Here is a 26,202-nt window from a genome sequence, read left to right on the forward strand (position 1 = left end):
GTAGTGGTGTTTGCTTCCGGGTCGTGCAGAGTGTTTTGCAGTCACGTTGCCGGAGTCTGATCACACTGTCCAGATATTAACCGGTGTGTGTTGGTGATGAGGAGTTGATGCTGGGGGAGTAATAGGTGAGTAGCTACACACGTGGTGTTATTATACGGTCTGTACAAGAGCGTGTGTGGGTTCGAGTCTCGTCTGTCTCAAACTCAGCAGCAGCTAGGTACTGACATGATGTGGACTGATGCTGCTCAGACGCTTCAAGTCTTTTCACTCAGTCAGAAAGAAGAAATCACAGTCCTGAGATATTGTTTTAAAAAAAAATAATGATTCAATCCCATAATAATAAACAATCCCATAATAATAAAACAGCGAGGACACCAACAGATCACAGGCTCAACAGACTTCCTCTTAACATTACAGTGATCTTAGTGCCAGAATAAAGTGATCAAGTATCCTCAGCTCAGCTCACTGATTCACTACCATAGAGTTTTTCTGACAGTGCTGAAAAAATGAGTGTAGGTTCCTGATTGGTTGTTTTTTTAAATACGTAATGGGAAACTGCATAGATTACAATGTTCATCCACTACCATCATGCTGTATAGAGGAAATAGTAATTATTTTGACCTCAGTATTAAAGCAGAAGTAAGCGATCCGGTGGTTTTGGCTAACTTCTTGTCAGCCGATGGAGTTAGCAGTCCCCGCCCTCGTCATGGATCTATTGGTCCTCGTCCCTACGTCACCACATTCACGCGCATCCCTTGGCTGCACACACAGAGAGGACCGCCCCTTTATGCTGTTCTCTCTCCTCATTGGATAAAGGTTGTAGGATATAAGGAAAGTTTTCTCCTCGGCTTACAGCAGAGCAGAGTGACTGACAGACCCGTGTTTCAGACCAAACACTCTATAGAAGTGATTGCTGTCGGAAGATAGAACTATTTAAGACTTATATTAACACAAATATTCCACTTACTTCTGCTTTAAGTTGTTGTGCAGGTATTTGATCTGCCTGTTGGTTGTTGTGTGTCCGTGTCCTGCTGCAGACTCACAGAGACTCAGACATGAAGAACCGAGGTGGAGGCTGGGTGGACGGCCGGCTCAAACAGCGAGTGGAGCAGGTACACGTTTCCTCAGTCAGTGTGGGTCATATGTAAAATGAAGAAGTGTGGGAACCGTCCTGGGAGTGACAAACACAGAACTTTGTAACAACTTCATGTGTTGTACAGTATTATTTATTGGTTATTGATCTTATTAAAAGAATAGTTCACCCAAAATTCAAATTGCACTCATTATCTACTCACCCTCATGTGGACTAAGGGCTGGGAGAAGTTTCAGAGTCCTCCGTGGCTTCTCTGAGTTACAGGGGGTCTCGGTGTAGCAGTGCATGTCCATATAACGGTTGCAAATGGATACCAACTGTCTTCGTAACAAAAAGACACACCAAAAAACATCCAAATACCTCCATGCTCCATGTTTTTTGGTGTGTCTTTTTGTTACGAAGAAAAGTGGTATCCATTTGCAACCGTCATATGAACATGCAGTGCTGCACGGAGCCCCGCTGTAATGAAATTTCAATTTTGAGTGAACTATCCCTTTAAAGGACCATACCAGTGATTTTTGCATTCTGCCATAAACTCACACATTCTTTTGGTCCACGTCATGTCCCAAAAAATGCAGGTTTGTCATATTTGGAAGAATTCACTAAACACTGGAAGTGAAATGAAACTCAGTGTTTCACCTCTTTGAAATGATCCTCCAGCCCTTGTTAACTGTGCAGTAGCAGCTGGTAATTGATCAATAAATTGATGAACTGTGTTTTTATGTTTTCAGTATATGGAGACCAGCAAGAGTGAATATGTGGACCTGTCAGCCATGGCCCTGGAGCTGCAGAAACTGCACAGGCAAGTTTATCACAGCAGAAGTACCACACACACACACACACACACACACACACACACACTTAACACAACCAATTCAGACTTCTACCTTCAGGACTAGTTTAAACTGTTTAAAGGGATAGTTCAACATTTTGGCAAATTGGCCCATTGCCATAATCCCTATAGTCATAGCAGTAGGTTCGTTACCTTTAATTGTCGGTGCAAGCTATTTTTAGAACGGCGGAGCAGAGCCGTGAGCTGCTCAGAGCTACACTATGGAGGCAAATGGAATTTCTTGGTTTCCCTCATCAAACTCATCAAATACACAATCCAACAACTCCAAAATGCTCTGGTGGACAAGTTGTGACCTGCACATTCAGCACGCTATGAGATAATAACACAACGTTACCAGACAGAGTTGTTTTCGACAAATAAATACAGGGTAAATACAGAGTCTGCTTGCTGAAAAACTGTCCCTGAACGCAACGCGAAACAGCGGTTTTGCATGAATTTACCTCTAAAACAGATCCGTCTCGTAACGTTGTGTTATTATCTCATAGTGTGGTGAATGTGCAGGTCACAACTTGTCCACCAGAGCGTTTTGGAGTTGTTGGATTGTGTATTTGATGAGTTTGATGAGGGAAACCAAGAAATTCCATTTGCCTCCATAGTGTAGCTCTGAGCAGCTCACGGCTCTGCTCCGCCGTTCTAAAAACAGCTTGCACCGACATTAAAGGTAATGAACCTACTGCTATGACTATAGGGATTATGGCAATGGACCAATTTTCCAAATGTTGAACTATCCCTTCAAGAGGTCGTGAAAGAATATTAGAATAAATAAAGTCAGCTCAGGACTCCTCCTCCTGCTCCATGTCCATGTATTTTAGTTTATAGCACATTGATATGCTTTTTAATTTTGGTAATAAAGATTCTGTTGTGTGTTCAGACTGGAGTATGGCAGAAGAAACAAGATTGCTTTCAGGATTCAAGTGGAGAAAGGTAAGATGGAAGCAACATGGAAGCTCAGTATTGAGTATATGTCTCCTGCTGCTTTGTCCTGACTGTCGGTCCTCTCCTCCCAGTGTATGACGTCATCATGAAGGACACAGACCTGAGTCCTCTGGAGAGCAAACACCTGGCTAAGAGAGCCAAGCACAGCCACGGTGACGGCGGGTACGGGACTCACTCTGTTTCTCTGTCTCTGCTGCGCTCACTGTCTCTGTGAATGTGCAGTTAATCCCTCACTACTGTGTTTGTGTGTGTGTGTGTGTCCGCAGTGACGGCAGCAGCAGCTCAGGCGACTCCTCTGACAGTGACGACCAAGTCCTGGAGAACACAGTAAGACATGATAGAGAGCTACACAACCATCATCCAATCCTGTTCAATACACTTCACTTGTCCCCAGCTGCTTGTTTGTTTGTTAGGACCCCCATTAGCTTCTTCATAGCATCTGCTGTTCTTACTGAGGTCTACACAAATTATATTATGACAATAAAGAATACACATTCACACTAAACTGAACAACTAATCACAAAAATAACTGACAAGATAACTCAGACAGAACAACAAATGAAATTGACAAGACGGCTCCAATTGAGTATATCATCTTATAGATAAATATAATATTCATATATGTATATGTATGTATGCATGTGTGTGTGTATAATATACATACATACAGTACGTATACATATATGTATAACGGAGGTCTGCAGGTATAGAGTGCCGAAGCGGAAGCAGGAAGTAACGGCCCCATGGGTCCTCAATTCGAAAAAAGGCTCCATAGAAATGAACGAGACTGCAAGATTTATTTCGTGATCCGTTTGAATTGTGCCTTGACAAAAAAATATGTCCTCTACCTGTTTAAAACATCACGTTTCATGCCGAGAAATCAGCAGTTTATCGTAAAACAACAACAGAAGAATGTATTTAGTGTGACGACGCTCTACGGACTACAGATCTGTGTCCCACAAAAAATACGTCACCAACTGACACGGGAAAGGGCGGCAATGGGTGTGTGACGTCACCTACGCCACCTGTAGTCTTTCTGGTTACGGATTCTTCGGAATTTTATATACACAAGAGTTTTACAACAAACTGCTGATTTCTCGGCATGAAACGTGATGTTTTAAACAGGTAGAGGACATATTTTTTTCTCATGGCACAATTCAATCGCAACACAAAATAAAACTTTGACTCCCGTTCATTTACATGGAGACTTTTTCCGAGTTGAGGTCCCATGGCGACCGTTACTTCCTGCTTCCGCTTTGGCTCTCTATAGTCACAGTCACAAGGTACCAGTAAGGAGAGGTGACAGCGTGTGGCGGTTAGCGGTACTGAAGTTAAACTCACTCACCCATAAAAGACATGCTAATCCACTTGCCAAGTGGTCATTGACCTCTTGGCGAAACGGTTAGCATCGTCGCCCACGGTGCAGGAGACCCGGGTTCAAAACCCACTCAGGTCAAGCCAGACAACATCGGTCACATACTGTATATATACATGCATATACTCCTATATACACTCAAACAAATATACACTTGTATGCTATATATACGCTGCATACCAAAGTTTGGTAATACATTCCATTTTGCATTTAAGCAATATATCACTCCAGTCCGTGGTATATGCTCATTATACCATGGCTAAGGGGCGTTGTTCGGCCCGACTGGAGTAATATATTGCTTTTATAAAACGGTTACCAATAATGACAATATGAAAGAGGAATACGCAATCAATTCCCGCAGGTGAAAGTGAAAGTTCACCTTAAACATGTCAATTCAACTACTTTAGTCCATTTTTTAACATCGTAAAAACATCAGTTGTCTTTTGCTACGGACTGCAACAGTCTGTTGTCAACAACTTCCATTCATACCAGTCATACGTGCCTGAGGCGGAGTGATAGCCTACGCTGTGATAAGGCTTTAGAATAGTAGCCGTGGTATATGCTCATTATACCACGGTTAACAACCAATCAGATTGCCGGATTTCACCTTTCCGTTTTATAATGCTCTATATATCACTGTGTGTTTAACTGACGTCGTTTTGCACATGGAGGAGACTTAAAAACAAACACACATATAGCAAATAACACACAACCAGTGCTGTACACACTAAGATGACCTGGATGATCTATGAACGATCCTCAAACCTGTAGTTTTATAATCAGAAAGACATTATCAATACAAATGAATAACGGTCAGCCCCTCCCTCTCCTCCCAGCCCACCAACCACATGAACAGCTCTCTCACGTCTCTGTACCGGAAGGGAAACCCGGACTCTGGCACCGGTTCTCCCAGGAGAGATGCTCCTCCTCCGGCCGCTGCAGCCGCTGCAGCCACCCCCCCTCCCAGCGCAGCCACACAGGTCTCTGCAGGGGGCTGGTTCATCGACAAAGGGAGGGGCCCCGAGAAGAGGAACATCCTCATCGACCTGTGTGACGAGGATCCACTGAACACCATGTCTAACGTATGTATCCATGGAGACCAAGTCTGCACTCTCTAAACTGATGGGCTCAACTTAATCAAATGAATCAACAAAAAAAACCGACACAGTATGTTGGACTGTGAGGAGGGTAAAACTGAATGTAGCTGAATCCAAGCTGGCAGAAAGTGACTTTGTTTTTTTATCCAACTGCTGTTAATGCTCAAATTCAATTCAAACTCCAAAATGATGAAACAATGAAACAAACATGTCATCCCAGCTCTTCTCCTACTGCCATGACTAAAAACGTTCAAGTTATCAGGTGTAACTTCATGTTCCACTGCTTTTAAAATGTAGAAAAATCTAGATCATGAATATAAAACTAACTAATATAAAACATGTTTCTGACACCAGTGGTTTAAACTATGTAGAAAAAAGCAGACTGCAAAGAACGATGAGCCTCAACCTGACTGTGCGTCTTCAACCCGTCCTGCTGGGTCACTGTATTTAACCCAGACACGGGCAAGCTACTCTGGGCTTTTAAATCCGGCCTGTCAAACACTCAAAATCATATAAAATACAAAAAAGTGTGATCAACAACACTGCTCCCACTGACACTCAACTCATTGTGGCCCCTGAGCCCGCCCCACCGCTGATGTAACCTAATGTTAGGTCAAACACACACCCTGTAATCTAGGACTTGGGTTAGGGTTAGTCAGGTTTCAGTCAGCTGTTAGATATAATAACACCTGTGAAAACAAACATCAGGAACACAACCAGAATCTAATTACAACACAAAACAAACACGCTTTCCTTCGTAACTCACACACACTCAGTAATCAGGATGCAGTGCAGCAGTTACAGCAGCAGCTTCAGGTGCACACACAGCCTCTTATGAAATTCACTTTACTTCACTCTTATTCATATACAGCAGGCAGGGGTGTCAAACATACGGTCTGCAGGCCAAAACCAGCCCGCCAGAGGGTCCAGTCCGGCCCACAGGATGAATTTTGTATGAAAGTAGTATGAAAGTATGAAAATTACATAGAAGACAGAAGAGCCATACTATTGTTGAAATTACATGTATTTTTCTTGAGAAATTTTAGGTTATTAATAATGTTTTGTTACAGGATAGTTCATTAAAGGGTAATTGCAGTTTTTTATAATCTGGACCTTATTTCTAGCATAAAATACGATCATTTACTCACCCAGATAACTTTGGTGTCATTACAAGTCGTTCTGACGAAATTAGATCCAGCCGAGAGCCGCGTATATCTGTATAATGTGAGTCTACAGGGCAGCGGAATGCAGCCTTCGGGTAAAAATGGACCCGAAGTGGAATGATTATTATCAGGCTCACATTATACGGAGACTCTCTCGGATTGAATTTCGTCAGAAGGACTCATAATGACACCAAAGTTATCTGGGTGAGTAAATGATCATATTGTATTTAGAAATGAGGTCCAGATTGTAAAAAAAAAACTTCAATTCCCCTTTAACTGTAAACATCTTAATGATAATGTACTTTGCACTAAAACAAAGGGGAAAATTTTGAGTTTTCCTTATTTACAGGTTATTATGCTGTTATTTTACTGGTCCGGCCCACTTGAGATCAAACTGCATTTTATGTGGCACCTGAAATAAAAAGAGTTTGACAGTGTGGAAAACGATAAACTAAGGGAGGTTGGTGCAGACATGTCATCATCTCATTGCACTGCCATGTGTTTGTGTGTGAGCAGCAGACGGATGTGTCGATGCTGGAGCCGGAGAAATCTCACAGGAAGTCCAAAAAACGGACGAAGAGCTCCACGGAAACCGCAGAGGCTCCCACCCTGGGGAAGAAAGGTACAGCAGGGTCCAGTCCAGCTGCAGAGCCCGGGTTCTCAACTGGGTCCTGACACAGAGACTCTGTGTTATTATTATTATGTCCTGTTCTCACTGATGTTGCATCATGAAGTCATTTTCTCTGATTATTCCTCAGCAAAGTCCAAGTCCCTGGAGCTGCAGTATCCCACTCTGAAGTTCGAGGACGTCGGAGGGAACGAGGACACGTTAACGGTCCGTATCCGACTCCTGCTGCTTTTCTCTATTGCTATGGCGACCCAACTCCTCTGTGCTGAAATAAGCGGATTCTCTCTTGTTATCTGACCCGCTGCAGGACGTGTGTAAGCTGTTGGTCCACATGCGTCATCCAGAGGTGTACCAACATCTGGGGATGGTTCCTCCGAGGGGCTTCCTGCTGCACGGGCCCCCCGGCTGTGGGAAGACCCTGCTGGCCCAGGCTGTGGCTGGAGTAAGTTACAAACATCAATGAAGGTGGTTCATTATTAGTTCTGAGCAGCCGGATGAAGAGGTCCTTTTATTATTATAACCTTTACTGAGGACCAACCTCATTTACAATATAGCCGAGACAAAACACAAAACGTTTGAAACATACATGAGCATAACCGAAATACCAAAAAGTAAACGTGACAAAGATAAATTGAAAACAGAGAAGTCAGGTTAAAAACAGGAGCAGTAGTTAAAATAAGATGCAGTTATGGATTTAAATTGACCTAATGATAAAAGTGTGGTGAGTGTTCAAGGTTGCAGGTGCACAGTCAGAAAAACTGGTCTTTCCAAGTTCTGCGTTAACAGAGGGAACCTGCAGTGTGAGCCACTCCTTTGACTGTGTATGATATAGACTTGCACTTGTTTCTGAACTGGGAGGCAACTTTAGAATTCAGAAAATGAGAAATAATAATGATAACTCGAAAAATATGAATGAATTAAATAGATATATAGAAGTAGTAAAAATAGACAATAACACCTTTAAGGGGACAACGAGGAGTTTTGGAAAGTGAAGTGTTTTCACACTACATTTACCATGAGTCTCCACGTGCACCGTGAAATTCTTGGACCGGCGCAAGACGGACGTCTGGCTAAGAATGTTTTCATTCATCAACAATGAAAGTCAGAGGTTCGAAGAGGTTCACATACCGTCGAAGTTCCAACCATAAACGGCGATTCTGCGGCATTATTCTCATGACCCACCGGGCAGCGTCCGGGAAACCGAAAGTAAGGAAACGCTGGTCGGCTCGCCCAGCGTTTCCACCATTAAAATAACAAAATGATGATAGAGACCAAACAATATATTTATCGAAAATGGAGCCATTAACAAGTGTGGGTAGCGTAGATTCATCCACATTAATATGATACTTTTTTATAACCAAACAGAAACTCCTCGTTGTCCCTTTAATAGTAAGTTTGTCTGCCCCATATGCATCTTGCAGTTTCTTATAATAGGGTGATAGTAACAGTAATGTCAAGTACAAAAACAACACAAATAATAATGATTAAATTATTACTCCTTTGAAGCAGGTGCAATTCTATGTAACTTTTATTGTATTTTATTTTAGCCTTTTATTATTATGATTCCGATGTAAAGCAACTTGCACCAGCTGAACGACGATCACGTCTCAGATGTCAGTGCTTTATTCTGTCTCCCCTTTTAACACTGTTTGTCCACAGTGTCCAATATTGTTTGTCTACATCTGTTTTTCACATGCTTTTTATTTTATTCTATCCCTGCAGCGCCATGTGCCCCAGACAATTATTAATAAATAATTAGATTTCATTTGTTAAACCGTTAAGGCCTCTGGTTCTGCTGTTGAGTCAGACAGGTTGTGTGTGTGTGTTGTGTGTTTGTCATCTGAGCGGATGTGGTTGTGTGTCCAGGAGCTGCAGCTGCCCCTGCTGAAGGTGTCTGCTCCGGAGCTGGTGTCTGGAGTGTCGGGGGAGTCGGAGCAGAAGCTGCGGGAGCTGTTTGAGCTGGCCGTGGTGAGTAGACGTGACCTTCCTCTGCTCACACCGTGTTGCTGGTTTACATGGTTGACTCTGATTGGCTGCGTTCCCCCCGCTCCTGCAGAGCTCCGCCCCCTGCATCCTGTTCATAGACGAGATAGACGCCATCACCCCGAAGAGGGAGGTGGCCTCTAAAGACATGGAGAGGAGGATCGTGGCCCAGCTGCTGACCTGCATGGACGGTAGGAGACAGCAGTTCAATTATATCTGCAGAGACGGTTCAGAGACAGGAGACGGTTCACTTTTAGTTACTTCCTGTTCCAGCGTCACATGGTGTTCTCCCTTTAGGAGACAGGAGAAAGTGTTGCTCCCCAAGACTCGTTTTTTTAGGGAATCCCAGGAAATGGTCAGTTACTTTATTACCGGGGAGGAAAAATAATTTTTGGGGTATTTTCTATGTTGCTTTAATAATGATCTAAACTAATAATACACGCTCAATAAACCGCTAGTAAATATTCACCCAGAAAGTGAACATCGGAATCCAGGAGTGTTTCGGAATGAGCCATAATGATAATAATTGAAATAATAATTGTTGTTGCTCAAAAATCGTATGGCCAGTTTGTTTTTGTTATTAAAGTGGTCTAAAGTTATTTGTGTGTTACTTTAAAAAAGGGGCGAGACGCGAGCTGCTCTGTGAACACAATGGTGGTAAATGGTACTAATTCCCTGTTCCTCATTAAACTCATCATATACACAATCCAACAACTCCAAAACGCTTTTGGAACTACATTCCAGACGTTTGAAATCACTCCGCCCAGTAGGGATGTCTTGAATGTAGTTCCGTCTTTGCATTTGCCTCGAAACAACTCTGTCTCGTAATGTTCCATTATCATCTCATAGCGTGGTGAATGTGCAGGTCACAACTTGTCCACCAGAGCGTTTTGGAGTTGTTGGATTGTGTATTTGATGAGCTTGATGAGTGACAGGGCACCTGTAGCCTACCGTTCACCTCCATTGTGTTCGCTGAGCAGCTCACGTCTCTGCCCCGCTGATCTCTAAACAACATGCACCGATAATTAAAGGTAATTAACCTACTGCTATAACTATAGGGACTACCCCTTTAAAGCAGTAGTAAAATGTATCCTTTTTTTATTTCGGGATTTCAGGAAGTTTCAGCAACACTAGTTTTAATCATTTAAATTCTTTCTACTGAAATTGTTTATAAAGTTACTTTGTCAAAAGTGAAAGGATGTTTTAAGTCTAAATCTACAACCAACACAAGAGACGTGAGGAGCATCAGGTCATAGCAGGTGCAGGAGCAGGTGAATGACTCTGTTACTTTCCTCCTGTTAGACCTGAACAGCCTGACGGTGACGGCTCAGGTCCTGGTCATCGGTGCCACCAACAGACCGGACGCTCTGGACCCGGCCCTGCGCAGAGCCGGTCGCTTCGACAGAGAGATCTGCCTGGGTATCCCTGATGAGGCGGCTCGTCTCAGGTCAGCCACACACCGCTCTGATTGTACTAAATAATCTGCTCATGATTCAGTTCAAGATTCATGATGACTAGTTTCTAACTTTAGCCTTAAGTTACAGTTCAGCTAACTAATGTTAACCAAACTAAAGTATCAGTAGTGTCATTTCATTTCATTGAAGTGTTTATTCAGGGGTGGAGCTTCAGGGGGGGCGGGGTCCAAAGGGGCCCGGGCGTCACTGTGATGAAGATTTTCTTTTTTTTTAAACAACGGCCGAACGAATGCGCTGGTTCAGGCCGGGATCGCCCGTGTGTGTTCACAACACACTGCAGTGATGATCATGTTTAATAGCAGCAGCCCAGCATTATATCCTACAGAAGACTACCTACTATTATTGTTTTGGTTATTTTGAAAAACTGCCTGAGGGCCGGGCACAGTAATGTGCATCTGGGGATTATAGATTTTCTTGGTACGATTATTGTCAGAGAAATAATCATGTTATTACAATTATCACGATTATTATGCATTAATTAATTTCACAACACTATGAATGTGTAAAATCAAATGCAGTCAATATACAGTATAATTACAAATACACAAAATATTTGGAGTATTTATTATCCCCCAGGGGAAATGGTTGAATTTACTTCAGTGATTATTTGTCATCTAAATGTTTAAGTTTATTTTCATCATTTTTCTTTTTTAAATCATAAATGACACGCTAACATTTATTCCTACCAATTCAATGTTACATTTGTTTTGGTCCCGTGCGAGTTGCAGGGCCGTTGCTAGGAATTCTGGGCCCCCTGAAAGAATACTAAAGTGGGCCCCTAACCCCAAACTTTTCCAGTTTTTTTTTTCTGAGACTACGTATGTATTATCATTTTTTATTTAGCCTACTTTGCATTACTATGAGTATTAGTCAGGGTCTTATGCAGAATAATTCAGTCATAAAGATTAGACTACTGGGATTTTTTGTGGGCCCCACTGGGCGCTGGGCCCCTGGAATTATCATCACCTTTCTCCCCTATACAACGGCCCTGGCGAGTTGCACTGATCTGCGGATACGGTTCCGACATAATCTTTTTTGGAAAGTGACGGTATTGAGGAATGTTTACGATTAATTTATTGTGAACTTTAATACCGCAGTTAATTGTGCAAACAAGGAATCGTGGCATCCTTTTGCATGACACTTAAATAAACAAATCAATCAACAATCCAGCAATGATGATGAATTAACTGATTATTTTTTTCCAAAACATTTTCTGGTCATACTTTTCTCTTCTTCTCGCTGATTCTGCCGTCACTCCGTCCACAGGGAGCTGAGAGAACAGCTTGAGTTTAGGTTTCAGTGTGGACACTGCTGCACAAGTCCCAGTTAAACATATTCATACAACTACGATCTGCACAATCTCACATGCTTTCTATTTGATGCAGCATCCAGGAAACAGGAACACATTTAGCTTCATCTTCTCATGTTTAGATGTTATTTTCACCGATTAGAGGTTGCCTCTCGTTCCTAACAGCAGACTAGTTATTGTAAAATGTCAAACTGAACTGACGACAGTGTGTGAATGGATCGTTTTGTTCTCTGTCAGGATCTTGAAGACGTTGTGTCGGAAGCTGAAGCTGCCGGAGGACTTCGACTACAAGCAGCTGGCCCGCCTCACCCCAGGCTACGTCGGCGCCGACCTCATGGCTCTGTGCCGCGAAGCCGCCATGAACGCTGTCAACAGGGTTCTGATGGAGATCAGAGGACTTCCACAGAACCAGAACCAGAACCAGAACCAGAGCTCTGCTGAGGAGCTACCAGTGAAAAGCAGCTCTGAGGCTGAAGCTGAAGCTGCTGTGACAGACGGAGACATCACAGAGCAGCAGACACCAGACGTCAGCCCAGAGCCTCAGGAGGAGAGCGGACAGAGTGACCTGCAGGTACGACAACCTCCACCCACTTCAACAAACTGCTCCCAGGTCAGCTGAACATTGCACATCAGGTATCTCCTGACGTGCAGCTTTTTTTGAACTTTATCGGCATTACTTTTCTCTTTTTAACTATTTATACTTTTTAAAATATTTAACTTTTTCTGCAAATTAAACTCTAGACAAATTATTTTCTCCAGTTTTGTAGCCACACTTGTCTTCTGGCTAAAATTCTGGTCAAAAATGCAAAGAGACTTAGATAATAATTTAAAATATTTTTTAAATGCAGCCAGGGAGCTCTCTGCTCTCATTCAGCCCAATGCATTTTTTTCACAGCAGCAGGAGAAGGAGCTCAACTTTGTAACTTCTCCACAACTCTGTCTGTAGTCCAGTTGGTAAGGTGGCCGCTTGCCAACCCCAAGGTCACTAGTTCGAATCCAGGCTGAGCAATCTTGTTATGTGATGTTGAATTCTGCTCCCCTCCCCCACCCTCAATTGGTTACAGGTGTTCGTTAAGAGACGCATTAATTGCTTCTGCCACCGTTTGCAGCACATCATCACATTACAATGGCAACATGCTTATGTCTGTGCTCTCTGTGGCGAAGTGGCAGAGTAAAGGTTTATTGATCATGAGGTCATGGGTTCGATTCCTGCCTCATTCATGTCGTACTTTCTGCTAGAGACTTCATTCAAATTCTGATTTGTAGACAAACTTCTAATGGCTCATTTATTAACTTCAGAGTGAGACAGAGTGCAGCTCATAAAGAGACAACAGTCTTTGAAACTGTGTGTACACTGTGGCCTAGAGGCACAATGAAAGTCTACTGACCATGAGGTTGTGGGTTCGATTCCTACCTCGGTCAAACATTTGTATGGTGATCAGTCACTGCTTGCACTATTTGCTAATTCTGCAACAGCGTTCAGCTGCTTTCAGCATTCACACCATTTCCATTCTTGGAAATGCTTTTTCTAGTTAAAATTACAGTTTTTATTTAATTCTTTAAATGTCATGTTTTTCCTTCAATGTGACCCCAATACTTGGCAGACATACACAACCTGCTGCATCTGTAGTTTCAAACTAAAGGGATAGTTCAATATTTTGGCAAATTGGCCCATTGCCATAATCGCTATAGTCATAGCAGTAGGTTCGTTAACTTTATTTGTCGGTGTAAGCTATTTTTAGAACGGCGGAGCGGAGCGGCAAGCTGCTCAGAGCTACGCTACGGAGGCTAATGGGTTTCCGTCATCAAACTCATCAAATACAAAATCCAACAACTCCACAACGCTCTGGTGGACAAGTTGTGACTTGCACATTCACCAACAGAGCTGTTTTCGAGGTAAATACAGAGTCTGCTTGCTGAAAAACTGTCCCTGAACACAACGTGCATCAGTGGTTTTGCATGAATTTACCTCTAAAACAACTCCGTCTCGCAACGTTCCATTATTATCTCATAGTGTGGTGAATGTGCAGGTCACAACTTGTCCACCAGAGCGTTGTGGAGTTGTTGGATTGTGTATTTGATGAGTTTGATGAGGGAAACCCTTAGCCTCCATAGCATAGCCCTGAGCAGCCTGCCGCTCCGCTCCGCTGTTCTAAAAATAGCTTACACCGACAAATTAAGGTAACGAACCTACTGCTATGACTATAGGGATTATGGCAATGGGCCAATTTGCCAAAATGTTGAACTATCCCTTTAAAGGTGCTCAGCAGACTGGACTAAAACATTTAAAGTTTGAGAGTGAAAGCAGTTTCTAGTTGCGTGTTTTGAATTTCCCCGGTGTGGCCTGTAACTGTCCCTCTCCAACTGTCCAGGTGGGTGGTGTCCAGCAGGGGGAGCTGTGTCACCTCATGCACCTGCTGAAGAACAAGGAGACCCTGTCGGAGCAGGAGCTGGCCGGCCTGTCCATCCTCATGTCAGACTTCCAGGCCTCTCTGGCAAGCGTGCAGCCCTCGGCCAAGAGGGAGGGCTTCGCCACCGTGCCTGATGTCACCTGGGACAACGTGGGAGCTCTGCAGGACATCAGGGAGGAGCTCACCATGGCCATACTGGTAAACACCAGCTCCATTCAGATTCTGTCATTGTTATTTCCTGAGACAAAGCTTCTCATGTTCCTATCAGGATATACATTAAAATAAAATAAAAAACTGAAAAATGTATTTAAAAGGAAAAGAAAGAAATAAGATCGTAAAAGACAATATAAGTATAGAATGACTAAAAATCATTATAATATTAAAGGGATAGTTCAACATTTTAGCAAATTGGCCCATTGCCATAATCGCTATAGTCATAGCAGTAGGTTCGTTACCTTTAATTGTCGGTGCAAGCTGTTTTTAGAACGGCGGAGCAGAGCAGCAGGCTGCTCAGAGCTACACTACGGAGGCTAAAGGAATTTCTTGGTTTCCCTCATCAAACTCATCAAATACAAAATCCAACAACTCCAAAACGCTCTGGTGGACAAGTTGTGAGCTGCACATTCACCACGCTATGAGATAATAACGGAACGTTATGAGACGGAGCCGTTTTAGAGGTAAATTCATGCAAAACCGCTGATGCGCGTTGCCTTCAGGGGCAGTTTTTCAGCAAGCAGACTCTGTATTTACCTCGAAAACGGCTCCGTTTCGTAACATTCTGTTATTATCTCATAGTGTGGTGAATGTACAGGTCACAACTTGTCCACCAGAGCGTTGTGGAGTTGTTGGATTTTGTATTTGATGAGTTTGATGAGGGAAACCAAGAAATTCCTTTAGCCTCCGTAGCGTAGCTCTGAGCAGCCTGCCGCTCCGCTCCGCCGTTCTAAAAGTAGCTTACACCGACAATTAAAGGTAACGAACCTACTGCCAACACAAGCAATAGTCTATAGCAATTATGGCAATGGGCCAATTTGCCAAAATGTTGAACTATCCCTTTAAAATCCCAAAAATGAATTGAAAGCTGTAGACTTTGAGCAGACCTCAGGTGTGCAGGCAGACTGTTCCACAGATGAGGAGCATAATAACTGAATGCTGCTTCACTCACAATCTGAGGGGACTGGATGCTTCATATGGATTTATTAAATCTAGAATATTTCTTGGTCCAAGACCATGTAGTGCGCATTATGGATCTGTCTAATAGATTTTTTTGTTTAGACCAGTAAGAAACCATTACAGTAATCCAATCTACTGAAAATGAATGCATGAACAAGTTTTTCCCTGTCCTGTATAGACAGAAAACCCTTCATTATTGTGTGTGATTCTCTCTGAGTTGTACTTTGACCTGGTTCATTGTCACAGTGCTTATTTTGTGTGTTAGCGTAGAATAACACAGCTGTGTGCATGTGTGTGTCTGTGTGTGTTTCCTGCAGGCTCCAGTGCGCTCTCCGGAGCAGTTCAAAGCTCTGGGGCTCAGCGCTCCGTCTGGAGTTCTGCTGGCCGGACCTCCAGGATGTGGGAAAACGCTGCTGGCTAAGGTTCCTGTCCACATCCACACCATCACACCTGATACCTGTTTGTTTGTTGGACACATCTGTTTGGACAGTTCTGATGCCATTTATATGATTTACAATGTCTAGTGTTTGAAAATGGTTGGGATGTTTTTGCCGAGCTTAGCATAAATACTAGGAGCAGGTGGACACAACTAGCCTGCGTAACCTAAACCACAGCCACATCCATGTTGAGTCCTCCCTACAGGAGACTGTCACTCTTTCATGGTTAAAGGTAGAGTCTGGAGTTTTGTTTGTTGCAATTTGTAAACAAAGCATTCAGACTAAGGAAAGGAAATACAGTCCGAGTGAAGCGCTGGAACCGTGGGCCAATAGGAGCCTCCAGTGTTATGTTGTAAGGAGCAGGAGGGCCGTTGTGGTGAGCTGGGAAGACGGTGTTAGCGGCGGATGCTAACCTCTACCACTAGCCCAAGTTAGCATCGAGCCAACTCACCACAATGGCCCTTATACTTGTTACCACTCGAAGGCTTTAGTTGTCAGTGACGTCATAGCCGCTGCTGCTGTGAGAAAGAGACGTGCTAGCACTCGCTAACATCCAGGACAGCTAGCGGGGCTAGCAGCCCTGAGCCTCCTACTCTGCTGTACGTAGCTTCACCTGAGCTCCGTCATTGGAAGGAGAGAAAACACCGACTCTCTCGCTCTCCACCCAGAAACGTCCCCGTGCACAACAAAACAGAGCAAAAGACCAAAATACAGGCAGGGGGAGGGGGCGCTGCAGACACAGCCCCCACCACACAGGACTAGAACCACATAGGTGATGATTAAGACAGATTTCATTTGTCTAGTGTTTATTTTTGGGCAAAAAAACTCCAGACTCAACCTTTAAAGGGGTAGTTCAGCTTTTTTGAAGTGGGGATGTGTGAGGTACAGATGGTTATTAAGTATAATATCTGCAGTAGAAAGGTCTCTGCCTCTGCCTCTTCCACACACACCGCTGATCCAAACAGCTGATAGGTGGAGTGATACAGCGCATCGCAGAGCCTGCCTGTGTGGAGGAATACTGAGTGAGTTGGTTAGTTAGTTGGTTAGTTCCAGTTAAACTAGCTTTTTTCCAACCAGCTGATGCGTTATAAATTTCTACTTTAGATGGTACTCTTGAACTGGTGTATGATTTTGAGATGGGACTTGTCCCCCATTCACAACAGTGTATTAGATGTGTCTCGGTGCAGCACGATGCACTGGACCTTTCTACTACAGATATTATACTTAAAGGCCATTTGTACCTCATACAACCCCACTTCAAAAAAACTGAACTATCCCTTTAAGATGCTTCTGTGTAGCAACTGCCAACATGACTGTCTGTCCAAAGAGAGGAGAGCTCCTCATCGTCCCGCTGTGTCTCACTCTTGTCTCACTGTCGTCCCCTGACAGGCGGTGGCCAATGAGTCCGGCCTCAACTTCATCTCAGTCAAGGGACCAGAGCTGCTCAACATGGTGAGTCACATGATGCAGTGGAGGCAGAGGATGTGTCGCCGTGGAGCTGGGTCATAGAGTCAGCACTGACAGACGTGTGTGTGTGTGTGTGTGTGCAGTATGTGGGAGAGAGTGAGCGAGCTGTCAGACAGGTCTTCCAGAGAGGACGCAACTCGGCTCCGTGTGTCATCTTCTTCGATGAGATCGACGCTCTGTGTCCGCGCCGCTCAGGCCACGAGGTGAGAATCCATCAGCTTCATACAGAGTGTAGACAGTAAACAGTGTGACAGGCCATAATGATATGTAGGATGTCAGCCAGGTCACATCATCATCACACCAGCAGGACAGGCAGATCACTGACGGTTGGAGCAAACTGTAGATGTGTGATAATGACAGCAGAGACAGTCAGTGTTGTTGATCAGTAGCTCATGTCAAAACAACATAACACTACATACAGAACAGATTTCCAGCTGGATTTCCTATCAGTCTAACACTGTTCTTCTTACAACAGTACAATGATCACAACAAACTGTATAAAGCAAAGAAAGTGTTATTTCTGTGGCAGCAGTGAAACCAGAACCAGATGTTTACCTGCTGTTAACATCTGTCTCAGTTGATCTGATCACTAGTAGTCTGATCTAAATACAGTAAAGTAAACTTTATTGTCCCTTTATTGTACAGCACTACACTCTGTTGCTTCAAAATGTGTAAAAAGACATTATCACATACAAAAACATTGTCCCTTTAAACCTGCTGGTTTAAAAAGGTATGAAAAGTGAAAAGTGAAATTGCTCATTGCTCTATTGCACTAGAGTTTATTCTCGTTCAACAGCTTAATGGAGGCTGGAACAAAGGATGACTTAAAGGGTAATTGTCGTTTTTTACAATCTGGACTTTATTTCTAGCATAAAATACGATAATTTACTCACCCAGATAACTTCATAATATCATCCAGGTCAGAGGTCAGTAGGTCAACCTACAGACCCTGGATGTTGATAACAGCTAACCCTGGACTCAGAGGGGAACAGCACTAGTGTATCATAACTAAATATTGGTGAAATGAAGGAGTTTCACGGCAGATAATGTGTTATTTACAGTAGAGGCTGCATTCTGCTGCCCTGTAGACTCACATAATACGGATATACGCGGTTCATCAGAACGACTTGTAATGACACCAAAGTTATTTATCTATCTATCTATCTCTTATACCAGATTGTAAAAAATGGCAATTCCCCTTTAAAGCAGTTTGTTCTACTTTTTGGAATTCAGTGTGTTGAGTCAGATGAGATGTTTGTGGCTTGTTTAACTGCTTCATTGATGTAGAAGTTCTCTATGGGCTCATCATTTTTCATGCCAGTTATCTTCATTGCCATCTTGTGCCTGCTGGCCAGCGTGTTCTCCAGCTTTACTGTGAGATTACCAAACCAAGCAGTGATTCCATATCTGATTCCATTCAACCATTCAGAACACATTAAAGATCTGGTTACTCACACACAGTCAGAGCTGGTCTGGACCACATGTGGTCACATTCCTTTAGCAGTGTCAGCACTAATGGCTCCAGACCACAACGAAGGACCAACTGCTCTACTGATGTTCCTGGGGACAGACGGATGCATGTGTGTATGAACTGTGTGTGTGTGTGTGTTCAGTCAGGAGCCAGTGTGCGGGTGGTCAACCAGCTGCTGACAGAGATGGACGGCCTGGAGACTCGACGACAGGTCTTCATCATGGCTGCCACCAACAGGCCAGGTAGATGGTGATTTACAGCAACATCTGGATCTGTACCTGGAGCTGTGTAGGAAACCACTGACTGCTGCTGTCTGCTCTCTCTCAGATATCATTGACCCCGCCATACTGAGGCCAGGCCGACTAGATAAAACCTTGTACGTGGGTCTGCCGCCTGCAGCTGATCGCCATGCCATCCTGCTCACTATCACCAAGGTAACACATGAACCCTCCATCGTATACGATGACAGGGGTATTGTTTTACTCGTTCGCGTCTATCTCCTAAAGCGAATGATAGCGACGTAATTCTTTAATTGAAAGCGGGACAAAGAGTCCACTGGTGTGTCTGTAGCTCACCCAGAAGCAGAGTAGTCCTGCCTCAAAATCCGTGTCCAATAGGAGACTCCTGTCCCATCACAGGATGGACCAAAGTCCTACAGGAGACCTGAGCGCTCTGTTGCCTTGTAAGATTGCCATTATCAGAAAATCAGCCGTAAATTTTTTCATTCAGAAATTTTATTTAATAGGATAAATGCAATAAATAATGTTTAGATTACCATTCATGCATTTTACACAAGCTAAGACAAAGACATGGGATCATATCATATGGAAGGAGAAAGTTTGTTCACTGCAGGAAACAAGATAAAAAAGCCTGTGAACACAATGGAAATGTTTTCATGCCAGGCCAGTGGGGCATTGTTTTTCACGACGAACAAAATCAAATAACGTCTCATCTTATTTAGGCAGGACTCAGGAGTTAGGGTGTGTTTTATTGTGTGTCTATATTTTATTCATATCTAAAATCCTTTTGGCCAGGACACCCTTGGAAAATAGATTGTTAATCTCAGTGGATCTCTCTCTGGATAAATAAAGGTTAGATGAATAAAAAATAAATAAAATGAAGCCTCACCATCATTTTGAGCTAAATCAACAGAGGAATTAGACATGTGATCGTGTAGCAGTACATACAGCTGAAATAAGGACACATTATTTTTCTTGAACTTGTGTCTTTTGTGATTTTGTCAGATGATGTTGGAGTTACAAAATCAGGATTTTACCCTCAGGTGGTTCAGACATGTCCCAGATTCTGACCTAGTCTTGTTATTTATCAAAAGATGAATAGAAACACGATCCAAAGTTCAGTAAAAATCAGATCAGTGTTTAATGTGACTAATATCCTTCGCCTTTTTAAACCAGCACATTTAAATTTAACATAAGAAAGCAGGCCTTTTACAAAAGCCCATTCTTTAAATTTGGTAATGGATGTTGATGATGTCACAGGGAGGGAGCAGACCTCAGCTGGAGCAGGACGTCAGTCTGGAGGAGATCGCCTTTGACCAGCGCTGTGACTGCTTCACGTATGTCCACACACTCTGTCCTGCTTCACCTCTACACCTGTCCTTCACACGCTTCTCCATACAGAGTCTAAGTGTGTGTGTGTGTGTGTGTGTGTGTGTGTTCCAGTGGTGCTGACCTGACTGCGTTAGTGAGGGAAGCATCTGTCAACGCCCTCAGGTCCTTCCTCAAGTCCCAGAATTCCTCAACTGCTTCCTCAGGTAACTCGACTCCACCTCAGTAAAGCTGTTAAGTAGTTTGAAGGTGTTAAAAGATGGAGATGTGAGGTCACATGGGTCTGGTCGCCATGGTTTCACCTCACCGTGGAGCTCTGCTGGTGTTGGTGTTCATCTACCAAATAACAGGAGCTGGAGGCTGAGTGTTTGTCAGATTAAAGGTCACTGTAACCTCACAAAACTCACTTTTTGTCCATGATTCACAAGTTTATTTGCCAATTATGACACAACGTAAAGGTCCAGTGTGTAATAATTGCAATATAGCCTACTATCCATGAATATATTTGTATAAGTGTATAATAGCTATAAAATAAAATTAGTTTGGTTTTCGTAGCCTTATAATTATTATTTTATACATACAGTAGCAAGGGTGTCGCTATCTTGGCCGCCATGTTTGTATGGCAGCCCGAATGGAAAATCCAGCCAGTCAGAAAGCGGAGGAGGAAATAAATAATTTGCTGTGATATAACTGAAGTCATTAGGAACAAGCCAGAACAGCCAATCATATCAGAACCCAAATATTCCTGCTGACTATCAGATCTGAATATAGAATAAAATTCAACAGAATATACGGTAATAGTAGTAAACGCTACATAAGGACAATCTGCAGCTACACAGTGTACATATATAGTTATTACTACTATTATATTCTGTGCAGAATGTTTCACTCTATATCTGTCACTGGATTGTACATATTTTCACAAATACATATATTTAATATACATATATATTACCAACAGTTTATCTGTACAGATTTGAGCATTTCTTGTTTATATATTTGCTTATTTATCTTTTCTTCTTACATATTTTCTTACAAATTCTGCTTTCTTTTTTTTATTGCTTTATTTATTTATTTATATATATATATATATATATATATATCAGTGGCGGCTGGTGACTGAAAAAATTAGGGAGGACAGGAGGAACACCAGTCCACGGCCTCATTTTATTTTATAGCACTACTTCTCCCTACTTTATTATATTCAATGAAAATTAAACAGTAAAACAATGTCTTACAAGATTTCTTAAAAACAACATAATTTTATTAAATCTTACTGTTTTCAGATTAACACAGGCCTAATGAAAAAGACAGAGCCATGATCTTGGATGTGGGATGTAAAAAAAAAAAAAAAAAGCAGGCCAGTGTTCAACACCTGTAAATGCCACAGTGGGGATTTACACCCTCTGATTTAAAAAGGAAAAACAAAAACCATGAAAATCTGTAATTATTAATAACAAAACAAAGTGTTCCACTCAAATTACATACATATTTGGCTTTTACCTCTTAGATATAGCTATGCTTTTACCTGAGCTGATGGCGGAGAAGAAAAAAAAAAGTCCGGTCGTGTCTTTGTTTACCCTCCAGCTGCCCAGGTCACGTAACTGAAAACTATTAACAATCTCTCTGACTGCTTCTCTCTGATATCTCCTAACAGTTTATCCAGAAATCTGCTGATATTTCCTTTCAAATCGATGCCAATATCTCTGAAAACTCCGTATTTCTTGTGCTAGGAGCAGCATAAGCAGCACGGCTGGGAGTGAAAGTTTGGCGCACATAGCAACAGTAACCAAGGGGGGTTGGAGAACTGTCATTGGACCAACCTGCTGTCAATCTTGTGTTCTGATTGCTGATTGGTACAGAAGAGCCTCCTCCGTCATGACGTCATTTTACGTGTCTTAGCCAATCACAGGTCAGGATCAAGGGGGCAGTTGTCGGTCTGAGAAGTGAAGCTCACTTCCGCATTCAAAAAGCTGCAATCCCCCCGGCTGTCGCTGGGGGCTGGCTCCAGAAGGGAGCAACTCCAATCGAGCCCCATGTTAAAATAGCCGATTTTACAGCTTAAAAAAACATATTTACAGCCTGGTACATTTTATTTTTTTGGTCTCAATCGATAGTTTCTACCCCCGCACACACTCTGAGGGGGGTGAATTTTTTTTAAACTCTACCGTTTTACTATTATTAGGGTTAAAGTTCTGGCCAATCAGGGCGCAGAACCGTTGAGCGACAGGTCCGGCAACCGCTGCTACGAGGCCAGTGGGCGGGCTCTCGGCCGGCCAACGGCCGCACCGCTCCAAATATGGCAAGTAGAATCCAACATGGCGCGGTTCTAACCCCCGTAGTAGCGGCACAAAACAGACTCCCCAAAACCAATGGGTGACGTCACGGACGCTACGTCCATTCTTTTTACAGTCTATGGTCAGGATGAAGACATCCTAAATGCATTGAGTCAATGGAAGAAGATCCCGCCCCGAGGCCAGTTAGGGAGGTAAAAATCTTGCCACCTCCGTAGAGCCCCCACCTTCCTGCTCCCTGCTCCTCACACAGCCTGCTCTGTCTCCTGAGCCTGCTGGCGGCGCAGTTGAGCCGTTTTAAGTGGATTTTCTTCCAAAAAACAAACTTTTTTTATGATAAAATACATATATAATATTTTATAAATTATACTGAGATTTGGTAATGATTTATTTCAACCAGTTACTCTTTCTTAAATAAAAAATAAATTTTCCTTTTGCCTCTCAAAAATAGAGGAGGACCAACCTCCTCTGCCTCAATGGACCAGCCTCCTCTGATATATATATATATATATATATATATATATATATATATATATATATATATATATATATATATATATATATATATATATATATATATAAATAACAAAACCTACAGGTGTTTGTTTTGCTCTATATTTCTTCACTGCCGCTGTAACCCTGTAAATTTTCACACCATGGGACGAATGAAGGAATATTTGAATCTCCTGTATCTTATCGACTTATCTTATCTGCTAAAAGAGGAATGTTTGGTTGTAAGTGGCATAAAGACGTGTTAATATCAGCGGTGACGGTGACACTGAAGAGCAGCTCCTGTGTTTACATTTCAAACAACATTGTTGAACAGCGTGTGTGTGGTGCTGAGGAGACGTTGTGGTTTCTCACAGGTCACAGCAGCTGCTCTGGATCCGTCGCTGACATCAGAGTCAACAAAGACAACTTTGAGGAGGCGTTCAAGAAAGTTCGCCCGTCTGTGTCCAAAAAGGTGAGAAAGTGCATATACATAGTGTATATGTGTGTGTATATGTGTGTTTATTCCTGTTTGAATCAGCTGACAGACAGAGGAGGCCATGTAGTGTCAGTGTTATACCTGCAACACAAGGCTGAAACTAAAATGATTAAATTCATTATATTTAGAAAAAAGTTAAAGTAGGAAATCAAATAAGAATAACAGAGTGAATGATTGAATATTAGATGTTAAAAATTCTATTTTTTTCCTCCACATCACAAATGTGGTTCTTTGAAAACTTCTTTCTACAAAAGCACAAAAAAAGGAGTCGCTGGAGTCACAACACTTTAGAAATGGCTTTGCAACACTTTCCAGACTGATAGATGTCATTGTTTTTTTTTGTTTTTTCATCTGTTCTTGAATTTCTTGAGTTGGCAGCATGAAATGTTGCTTTTCAATTTTAGTGGCGTTTTTTGCTCCCCCCAATACTGGGTGACCATCAGGAAAAAGATTTAGGGGTCAAAAATGACCGGAATTCTCCTTTAATAAATTTAACTTTAAAAACCGTATTTTATATTTACTTGGGTTATCTTTGTCTAATATTACAATTTGTTTGATGATTTTAAACATTTAAGTGTGACAAATACTTTTTCAGAGAAAGAGAGAAAGCAGTTACCGTATATTGTCTGGAGTGAGTTATTAAATATCTAATAAATAATGAGTTGATGTTAATGAGACTGAAACTTTATCACTACTACATCAGCTCACTGTGATGGGAGCACATGTCTGTTGTGTTGTTGTTGTGACTGTGTGAGCTGCAGATAAGGGCTGTTGACAGCTCAGCAGCCTCTCACATCACCGTCCCATCGTCTCCCTGCTATCAAGTAGCAGCAGAACCAGTCCAACCCGTCCCACACTGTCACATCAGTCCTCTACCCACAGGAACTAATCCTTTACACCACAGTCAACCCTAGCTAGTAGCTACATGTATGTGTGTGTAGTAAGAGGTGATGGTGGCTCAGCTTCCTCTTCAGTGTGTGTGTGTGTGTGAAACCCAGCAGCGTGCAGTGACACTGACTGTGTGTGTGTGTGTGTGTGTGTGTGTGTGTTCCCCGTGCAGGACCAGAAGATGTACGAGCAGCTCCGAGAGTCCCTGAGCAGATGAGCCGGACCGGAGCCGCCGTCCACCACCTGAACAACTTAATACGTCACACACACTTTCTATTCTACTTGTTTTATTATGGAAGAGTCACAATGCTGTTTTCTGCTTTTGTTAATAAAAGTGCGAGTGGAGACGAAGGACAAACACAGCTGGCATGTTGTCTGGTAGTGGTATCAGTTATCAGAGCTGCAGATCAGCTCCTGTTCTGCTATTAGGCCGAGTGTGACGCCACCCGGCTCTCCATCAGCTCCTCGCCACCCAGCCTCCAGCTTACTGATAGCTGGAGTGAATGTACACACTGCTGTTTATTACTGCTCTTTATCAGATGGATTGTTTCCTACGGAAGAGGGTTAAAGGGATAGTAGCATTTTTTTTAAAGTGGGGTTGTATGATCTACAAATAGCCCCCAAGTGCAGTAGAAGACTCTCTGCACTCCTCCCGTTAGCAACGCCAGCCCATAGCCCTGCCCAGAGATTTACAACATACAGTGTTGTGAACAGACCCAAAGAAACGGCCTTTTTTTGCGGCCTAAAAGAGGTTTTACCTGAAAAAAATACACAGTTCCGTTGTTCGCTATAATATGATTTTTTCCAGCACAGTTTTTATTTGGACCTAACGAACTGCTGATCGGCAGGCGCTAACCCTGGGCGGAGGGATACGTGAGGTCCAAATAAAAACTGTGTTTTTCCTGCACTTTGAAGGGCTGCAAAAAATTATATTATAGCGAACAATGGAACTGTGTATTTTTTTTCCAGGTAAAACCGCTTTTAGGCCGCGAAAATAGGCCGTTTCTTTGGGTCTGTTCACAACAAAGTATGTTGTAAATCTCTGGGCAGGGCTATGGGCTGGCGTTGCTAACGGGAGGAGTGCAGAGAGTCTTCTACGGCAATTAGTACTTGGGGGCTATTTGTAGATCATACAACCCCACTTTTTAAAAAAATGCTACTATCCCTTTAAGGCAACTGTTAAAAAAATAAAAGTGAATTCTAAAAAAAAAAACAATCTAGACTCTCAATTCCGATTAAAAAAAAAGGTCAGAAAAGTCAAAGTCACAATTCTGAGAAAAACACACACAGTTCTGAGTTTAAAGTTACAATTCTGACTTTTTCCCCAGAATCCTGAGTGAAAAAGTCAGAATTGGCCCTCATGTAGCTCTTCTGTAGTTTCTGTTCATTTTGTCATAGTCATCACCCAACATGCATCCCTCAAGGCTCAGTCTGACAACAACAAGCAGCATCACACACAGAATGAACCCATGTTATGAAATCAAGTCGGTGACATAAGGAGCATAAAACCCACAGGTGTTTGTTTTGACATCAGAGCTGGAGTGGCTGTAAAACCAAACACTGAGCTGGTCTGGCTGGGTTTGATCTGACAGG

At 42.7% G+C, this 26,202-nt stretch overlaps 1 protein-coding gene across 2 annotated transcripts; it reads left to right on the forward strand.

Moving 5' to 3' along the window:
• The first annotated feature begins 35 nt into the window (after positions 1 to 35).
• Positions 36 to 25,131, forward strand: nvl (nuclear VCP like). Of its 2 annotated transcripts, XM_083987970.1 has the most exons (24): positions 36 to 125; positions 1,038 to 1,112; positions 1,825 to 1,895; positions 2,818 to 2,870; positions 2,954 to 3,044; positions 3,149 to 3,209; positions 5,094 to 5,339; positions 7,034 to 7,139; positions 7,276 to 7,352; positions 7,453 to 7,587; positions 9,012 to 9,113; positions 9,202 to 9,319; positions 10,431 to 10,575; positions 12,150 to 12,483; positions 14,285 to 14,521; positions 15,814 to 15,918; positions 17,323 to 17,385; positions 17,484 to 17,603; positions 19,014 to 19,113; positions 19,199 to 19,305; positions 20,371 to 20,447; positions 20,554 to 20,645; positions 23,600 to 23,697; positions 24,782 to 25,131. In XM_083987970.1, the coding sequence occupies exons 2-24, from the start codon at positions 1,056 to 1,058 to the stop codon at positions 24,824 to 24,826; spliced, it is 2,640 nt and encodes an 879-aa protein (XP_083844096.1). In that variant the 5' UTR covers positions 36 to 125; positions 1,038 to 1,055; the 3' UTR covers positions 24,827 to 25,131. The 2 variants fall into 2 exon arrangements, with proteins under 2 accessions (XP_083844096.1, XP_083844097.1); XM_083987971.1 differs by lacking the exon at positions 23,600 to 23,697 and having other exon boundaries at positions 20,554 to 20,604; positions 24,803 to 25,131.
• Positions 25,132 to 26,202: the final 1,071 nt, after the last annotated feature.

Source organism: Trachurus trachurus (assembly GCF_905171665.1).
Source record: "Trachurus trachurus genome assembly, chromosome: 15".
NCBI lineage: Eukaryota > Metazoa > Chordata > Actinopteri > Carangiformes > Carangidae > Trachurus > Trachurus trachurus.

Bases quoted from the DNA above. Each gene is read 5' to 3' on its own strand.
- nvl (XM_083987970.1), top strand. From the start codon at position 1,056: ATGAAGAACCGAGGTGGAGGCTGGGTGGACGGCCGGCTCAAACAGCGA. The intron at 1,896-2,817 runs GCAAGTTTATCA...TTGTGTGTTCAG, and splicing joins GAGCTGCAGAAACTGCACAG to ACTGGAGTATGGCAGAAGAA. The intron at 17,604-19,013 runs GTGAGAATCCAT...GTGTGTGTTCAG, and splicing joins CGCGCCGCTCAGGCCACGAG to TCAGGAGCCAGTGTGCGGGT.